Genomic DNA, 8,495 nt, shown 5'->3' on the forward strand with positions numbered 1-8,495 from the left:
ATTTATGCCCAATTTTAGTAACGTGTTGGTCGTACTATTTTTTCGCTGAAGGCTACAGTAAAAGAAATGTTCTGTGCATAGGCTTATCTCGCATGTTCTCGCGATAATCCTCGCGACTTCGATCAACTTGACCCGAGATTTACGAGGTCGTTAACCTTTGCCCTGAGAAAATGGCGGCCCTAGTGAAGAGTATTTCCCGTGTTGGCGGTTTTGCCTCGCTTTTACAGAAGCAGGTAAGGTTGTGTGGCTCTTTTGTAGCATTAAGTGCAAAAATGTGTTTTGGTACAGAATATTCTGGGTGCAGATTAGCCTTGTTACTTGGAGAAAGGGCTGTGAGCGAGTTGTTCTCAGCTCTGAAACGTGGACATGTGATGTCCTCCAGGCTCAGAAAACGTATAGACGTGTATAGAATTTCCCAGCGCATACGTGCAGTTGTACATGTGTGTACTCGTATGACAAACTAGAATGAAGGAGTATGGTAACAATCCAAAAGAGTCATGCTGCACATTTATTTGGTTGCAGAACCCATCACTTTGAGTGTACTATATAGGGATAACCTGGGCTGCTTCGCAAAATTTTTGGCAAGATATAATTAAAATAAGCCTCATCCCTTCTCTCCCATCACTTGTACAATGTAGTTGTAGTGTTGTTGTTGTTTTTTTTTAACATCTTTGAGTCTCTCACTAAACACAGGCACAAGACTTCGGGGTTTCAAAGGGTTGTCTGTATATGTCTGCTCTGTCACAACCAGTGGTAGAATAGCTCCTCATAATTTGACTCTCCTGTTTTCCCCCTGCAGTGTGCAGCCGTGACCGTCCCTGTCAGATGTCTGAACCTGCAGGAGTACCAGAGTAAGAAGCTCCTGGATGATTACAAAGTGGCAGTACAGAGGTTTGGAGTGGCTGACACCACAGATCAGGCTGTGCAGGTTGCCAAGCAGCTGGGTATGGGCAGTTATCAACTAATAGTTTCCTGTTTCTTTGCAAATACAAAAACAGAACTGGTTTAAAGCATATCACAGCAGTTACAAGTAAAGCTGTGCAAGACCAGACTGTAAGACACTACTCTTATCAATCAAAGTATAGTGGTTTCCTTGTCTACCATTTATAACATGATTTTACAAGTACATAATATGATCTTGACAGTGGCATCTACTAGCACCTATGTCTTATACCTATGTCTTCATATCCTGTAACATGACCCGTGCAATCTTATATTTCCCCCCATCTCTCCCTGTAGCACCTGTGAGAGAATATGTCATCAAGGCTCAGATCCTGGCAGGTGGGCGGGGCAAGGGCACTTTCAGCAACGGGGTCAAGGGTGGGGTCAAGTTCACCACTGTGTAAGTAGGAAACTCAAGTTCCAAGATTGCTTCCAACATTCAATGTACCAGTTTTGATTTGGCTCCATGTGATCGGTTTAAGAAAAGTATCTAAAGAACAGGTCTAGCTTTCTATTTATATTTCAGTCCATACCATGGTATGGATGAAATATATTGTGTTCTCTCATGTTTCTTCTTCTCCTCCTGCCAAACAGTCAAAGGGATTCAACTCCGCCATCATTCAGCCAAATGACTTGAAATTTGGCATGGAGGTAGAGTGGGCCAATACCCACAGGCGTTTTTTTCATTTTTTTGATACATGCCTTTGAAAAATTTTTATGAAGGTTTTTTGGGGCATTTTTCGCCAAAAAATGGATTTTTGGATCCTGAGCCCTGGTTTTACAACCAAATGATCTGAAATTCGGTATAAGGGTACCTTGAACATGTGTCTACAGAATAGCAGTCACATATTTGGCATACACCACTTCCAAATGACTCATTTGGGGGACTTTAATGGCTATTTTCAGCAAAAAAAGGGCCAAAAGTGCTGTACCCGTTCCATGTTCTATCTAAAGAATGGCCGGTTCCATCCATGGAACACCTGTTCCATTGCGGGTTACCTGAGGTCACATTGCACCTAAGTGGTGCGTAATGACACACACATTCAATTTTATGTGCCTAAGACCTTTAAAATGTATCAAATCTGATGATTGTTAGTTTTTGCATACCTGTAATAAGATTAGGCCACACCAATTTATTTCCTTGGTTAACGGATTCGCCGCTTCGTTTTTTTGCCAAAATGAAATAAAAATAAAAAAAGAACAAAAATCCATACTCTCGGGTCCCGAATTGGGGCCCCAAAATCCACCCCGTACGTTGTAATTTTTCAAAATTTGGGCATAGTTAACAGCGTTAAAAATACATTGCTTCAAGGCAGAAACATTTTTCTGAGTGCAATTTGTTCGGAAAGCTAGGTTGCCTCTTCAAAAGTTCGTCAAAAAAATTCTTTTGATATAGAACTCGCCCCCCACCCCCTTTGCACATGTCACCATTCATGGGACAAAACTTCACTGACGACAGTCAAACGTACGGCAGATTTACTAAGTCATCGTGCCTGTAACAACATATCATCTCCCTTTTAGATATATATTATATTTCATTTAGAAACACGTATTGTGTCGGAAACATGTGCTAGTAACGGGCGTTAAAAAATCAGCCGAACATATAAACTCGGCCTGGGCGGCACATGCACACACACCTTCAAAACGATCTTTTTTCCAGGGAATATGTAAAAATAACACGACATAACAATGTATTCTGGCATCACAAACTGTATTACTCTCAAAAAGTACAAAATCCTACCGCAAACATGGGAATTTGGCAAAGTAAAAAGTCCTCCATGCACGTAAGTCCATTCACTAATTCTGACGGTCGGAAGAGTCCACTTCGAGTAGGGGGAAACAGGTTCTATTAATTATAGAAATTACTCTGTGAAAAATACTACATGTGCATGTGGCATTCTAACAAAGTTACATCTTATTTAGATACCTATAAACAGGAGTACAATTGCAAATAATGCTTCAATTATTACATCTAAATTTTTTAATAAAATCGTTCCCCCTACAAATAAAAATCCCCATACATCAAAGACTTTATAGTGAAACCCTAGACCATTGAATTTGTGGCAACTTGAAGAGTATGTCAATGTGGCTATTTTGTTTGAATGATGGCTATGTATAATGTAGCTGTAGCATACCTAAAGTGTATAAAGGGAAATATAAAATGTATACTAGTATTTGAGAATTGGGGAAAGATAAAAAAAGAAATAAAATATCTGTAAAAGTAGTTAATTCTTTTGCCAATAACTTACACATTCCTGGAAATTTGTCTAAAGCATATATTTAGGATATTGTAAATTTCAAGCTCTAAATAACTTCCATATCAGCCAGACACAATAGAATGCCCAGCCCAGTGGTAAGCTGTGTGCCCTGAACTAAGAAAACAATGGGATCTGAACAGAGCACCCTAATTTAAACCACTCTTTGGAACTTTGAAAGATGAATAAAAGTGAAACCAGTTGGATGGGAGTCTTGTCAACTGACAGTTTGTTGTTCATACAGTAAAGATGTGTATCTTGCAAAATAATACGAATAATTGTAAAGGGATGTAAGAGAAGTTGCTCATGTACATGTAGTAATGGTCCTTTCAGTTCAATAAATGTCTAATATAATGTCTTATATCATTTTGTAACTTAATGGATTGCTTACTACATGGCTGTATGGCAGGTGGTCTCAAATTTTTATTTTTATTTTTTTTCGCCCGCCCGCTCCATTTTTTTTCTAGAAAAATCCGTTAACCAAGAAATTAAATTGGTGTGGCCTTAGTAAAGCTTTCGAGATTCAAAGTACTTGTTGTTGCATCTTTGTTCTCATATACATGTAGCTACTATTTAATTCATTTATTATTTGAGAACCTTTGCCAGTTTTGCACTGGGGTAAGTTTGGAATAGTCCACTTTTGCGTGGGAGGGAGATGGACTGAAATATGCTGTATTTGCTCCCAAGCAAATGTCGGCCTTTCTAGTTTAACTTATTGAATCATTTATCATTGTATAAAACCTTTTATAGTATTGATAAAAAAAGGAAACAGTATTATGAAACTGGAGTTTGATAATGTTTTAAGTTTCTTTTGCTATGTTGTGTTGTGTTCTAGTCCAGATGAGGTTGGCTCCCTGGTTAAAGACATGCTGGGCTTCAAACTGGTGACCAAACAGACCCCACCTGGTGGTGTTCTGGTACAGAAGGTTAGTACAAACCCTTGGGAGATGTGTGTGTATGACAAAAAGGTATGAGGCCAATGAAGCTGAAAGGTCTGAGAACCGCCAAACTGGACAGATCTTCCTATTAAGCTGTACCTCTCATGTTTATCCATTCATAACTGAAGCACTGAAGTGTACATGTATGAGTGTAACAGTCGCTGTGATTGACACCTGACAGGTCATGGTTGCGGAGTCTGTGGACATCTCACGGGAAACGTACTTCGCCATCCTGATGGACCGGGAGACCAACGGACCGGTCATCATTGCGAGCACCGAGGGCGGCATGGACATCGAGGAGGTGGCCGAGAAAACACCAGACCGTATTTATAAGGTAATCTTTTGTCTTATTTATGCTGCATACATTAAACATTGTTTACTTGTAGTTCTCCTTTAAAGTAAAGAGCAAAAAAAATCACAGATGAGCATTCTAACATTCATCAACGTATACTATAAAGCCTGTACAATCTCCCTTGTTACCTCATGTACAGAGTTATTGTTTTGGGTCTCTAAATATTTTATTGAGGTATGAAATCTCATATTCCCCCTGTATATAAACAGCAACCAGTTGATATCCATGAGGGTCTGTCTGCGGCTGTAGCCAGGCAGCTCGCTCAGAACCTGAAGTTTGAAGGAGAGAAGTTGGACCAGGTAATTAGTAGCTTTTAACTTTGTTGTAAAACCTTCATCTTAAAGTTAGTTCATGGCCAGTGAGACTTGATGAAATTAAGGGAATACAATGTAGCTTTGTGTCAAATTGGGTTTAGTTATTCAAAGCAGTGTACTAGTGTATAAAATGGCAACACTGTGTGTACAAATGACATCACAAACAGGTGCAAAATGACATCACAAAATGCTGTGTTCAAAATGACATCACAAACTTTGTGCTCCAATTTTCTTCAAAATGACATCACTGCACAGTGTGTACAAGTATATATATGTCTATAGATACTGTGCACAAACTAAATGACATCACAAAACCTGTGCAGAAAATGACATGACTGTGCCCCTCCCCCAGGCCACGCTCCAGATCATGAACATGTACCAGCTGTTCCTGTCAGTGGACGCCACCCAGGTGGAGATTAACCCGTTTGCCGAGACGTCCGATGGCAGAGGTCAGTTATTGAGACTGAAAACATGCAGAAAAAAATGATCACTTACCCCCTTACCCTGCAAAAAATGCCAACCGGCAGGTCAAGACTGTAAGCATGAAGAACCCCACCCCAAATTGCACCAACTCTTCTATATGATCCTTCATGATCACTTCTCCCCTTGCCATGTGTGGAATGTCTACATGTACCTAGGCCTGGTAACTTCCAGGTTTAACATTGCAACATTGCAACATTGCAGATAGTGTAATTGTCACATGAGTGTGTGGATAGACACATCTGAATCTGACTTGAGCTGTGTGTTGTTTCAGTGATCTGTGTGGACGCCAAGATCAACTTTGACGACAATGCAGAGTTCAGGCAGAAGGAAATCTTTGCGCTGGACGACTGCTCAGAGACAGATCCACGGGAAGTACAGGCACACAAACACAACCTCAACTACATTGGCATGGACGGCAACATCGGCTGTTTAGGTAGGGCATGCTCATGATATAGAATGATCTGGTAATTTGAAAAAAATGTCTGGTATGTTGATAAAATTGTCTGCATTGGCATAAAATAGAGAAATGTGTTCTACATTTTAAGCTAAGCTCTTTAAGTCATCGGGAGAGGTAAAACTTCATTTTGTCACTGGCAAAATTTATTATATGTACGAAATACATGTAGCAGCTTTTATTTCCATGTGTTAGCAGCTTGGGACATTTTTTGGTAACCCGTTGACCCCTTTTCCAGTTAATGGAGCAGGCCTTGCCATGGCAACCATGGACATAGTGAAGCTGCATGGAGGGGAACCTGCCAACTTCCTGGACTGCGGGGGTGGTGTGACAGAGGGACAAGTCTTCGAGGCCTTCAAAATCCTCACCTCGGACCCCCAGGTAGGCAGCTGGTGTCAGTATGGGAGACAAAACATGATAGTATTCACTTTGCTGTATCCATGTGTAAAAAGCATATAATAGCTGTATTACTGGTATTACTAACTTCATCCCAAGGTAGTGAAGTGATGTTCTTGGCCTGTCTGTGTTTCTGTGTCTGTATGTTTGTTTCCAGAATTCCCAATATGCACAGTGAAAGGTTGTCATATATGTGCTGCCATTTGTGTCTGTGAGACAGGAAGGGTTGCAAAGCAGTATGGGTAAGGCAATGAAGTCTGCCATTCCTGATTATTATTTGTACTGATTTGGAACGTTCTGCTCCAGGTGAAGGCGGTGTTGGTGAACATTTTCGGCGGTATCGTGAACTGTGCCACCATCGCAAACGGAATAACTGCAGCAGCCAGGGGCATCGACCTCAAGATTCCTCTCATTGTCAGACTAGAAGGTTAGTTATGTATATGAAGGTTACTCATCCAGGAATGTAATACTAGTACTATAAATCTTGGTTTAATCAATACCCTGGTGTAAAAAAAAACAGAGTTACAGACATTTCACTGCTATCGAGCAATCAAAGTTTTCAGATAATGCAATAACAATAACACATCAGGTCAGTTGTTTTTTGTGACACTTTTTTGTGAAGTTATAGGAAAGATATCCTTTCATTTGGGCTTTGTTGTTCTTGTCTACAAATCTCCTTTTACTCTTCCTCAGGGACAAATGTTGATGAAGCCAAAAGGATCCTGAAGGAGAGCGGTCTTCCCATCATTCCTGCAGATGGCATGGGAGAGGCTGCAAAGGCTGCTGTTGAAAGCATACAATAACAAACTTCGAATCACCGGATGAAGTCTTGTACAGTGTTTCGTGATCTTAAGTGTACAAAATTACAGAAGATTGTTGTGACTCGTGAGACTGTCAGAGTAATATATGATTTCTCTGGGATTGACGAATAAGTATACATGCACTACTCTGAAAATTATACTGGTTCCGAATCACTGAACTTAGTGTAAAAATAATATGATAGTAAACATATGTTTAGGTACCAACCACGTATTTGATTTTATATTAAAAATATCCAAAGCACTGGAAAGGGATGTGATTAATAATTTTATTCATGGATGAATTCATTATGTGACAGTATTAAATTTACCTCACTACACAAATGTACTAGAAAGTTTGATCCAGTGGTGGTGAGATATTTGTCTGTCTGTAGGAGGGAATATCCTCCATAGCAGGCTGTAACTATGACATTTGTTTGTGTTGCCATTTTTTGCTGGTGCTGGTATCTGAGTGATACTTGCTTCTCATGTCTGCCCATTCAACATTAGTCTGCTATGATGGTTAGTAAGGGGTGTGGGAAATAAAAGTGTTATGATTTGTGTAACTAATTTGCAAGGATGAAAGAATGGTGCTCTTGTATTCTACCCTATAGTTTCCTTTATTAATTTTGCCAGGATGTTTTGGCAGTGTTTGAAACAGTGTCTCTGTTTGTGGTTTAGTAGCATAACTCAGGAAACTATGATGTGAAGCATTGTCAGTAAATTATTTGTGAAGCATAATTTGTCCCCAGTGCTGAACCCCATCCACACATAGGTTAACATGCCAGTCCCTGGTTCTGAACACCATCCACACACTGGCAAACATGTCTGTCCTTGGTGCTGAACACAATACACACACACAAGCAAATGTGCCTGTCCTTGGTGCTGAACACCACCCATGTAGATTAACACGCCTGTCCTTGGTGCTGAACACAATATACACACAGGCAAACGTGGCTGTGCATGGTGCTGAACACAGCCACACACACACACACACACACAGGTAAACATGGTTTTCCCTGGTGTGTAACACAATCTGCACTTTACCCCTACGTAATTAGGGTCAGTCAGCTTCCGTTGTATCGATCAAACGCGGTCTCTATCAATCACCATCAGTACTGCAGCAAAACGTCTGCTTGTCATAGCGGAGGCTAATGTTGGTTGCAGCGCCCTGTCGACCTGCAATGATTACTTCAATAGCTAGGGGTCCCCACAGCCACCTCACTCGATACACTGGACACAAAAGCGCGTTTACACTAAGTGGAAACTTCAAGATAACTTTTCTGACTACAGCACATACACAGGACGTGCTGTGCCCAGAACTGTGTTCCACTTGGCTGCTTTTTCTTCACGAAAAGCCGGGCGGGACGAACCGCCAACACAGCCGGGCACAGATCACACCTGTTTGTACAGTACGATCTACATGTTGTACATGGTAATATTAGTATCCAAAATTGCCAATTACACTCATAACTAGATCATGGAACAACACATACGAATCCTTGTGTGTATATTGTAGCTTTATTATCATGTGGTAATTGTACCCGGATGAGCTGCAACATGG

At 40.6% G+C, this 8,495-nt stretch overlaps 1 protein-coding gene across 1 annotated transcript; it reads left to right on the forward strand.

Annotated features, from left to right (window-relative positions):
• Nucleotides 1-93: 93 nt before the first annotated feature.
• On the forward strand, nucleotides 94-7,361 carry LOC109467123 (succinate--CoA ligase [GDP-forming] subunit beta, mitochondrial-like). The gene is made up of 11 exons (XM_019765056.1): nucleotides 94-233; nucleotides 800-944; nucleotides 1,240-1,342; nucleotides 4,033-4,123; nucleotides 4,317-4,469; nucleotides 4,697-4,786; nucleotides 5,154-5,250; nucleotides 5,556-5,717; nucleotides 5,977-6,119; nucleotides 6,441-6,561; nucleotides 6,828-7,361. The coding sequence occupies exons 1-11, from the start codon at nucleotides 171-173 to the stop codon at nucleotides 6,935-6,937; spliced, it is 1,278 nt and encodes a 425-aa protein (XP_019620615.1). The 5' UTR covers nucleotides 94-170; the 3' UTR covers nucleotides 6,938-7,361.
• Nucleotides 7,362-8,495: the final 1,134 nt, after the last annotated feature.

Source organism: Branchiostoma belcheri, unplaced genomic scaffold (genome assembly GCF_001625305.1).
Source record: "Branchiostoma belcheri isolate BF01 breed outbred unplaced genomic scaffold, Haploidv18h27 scaffold175, whole genome shotgun sequence".
Taxonomy (NCBI): Eukaryota; Metazoa; Chordata; class Leptocardii; order Amphioxiformes; family Branchiostomatidae; genus Branchiostoma; species Branchiostoma belcheri.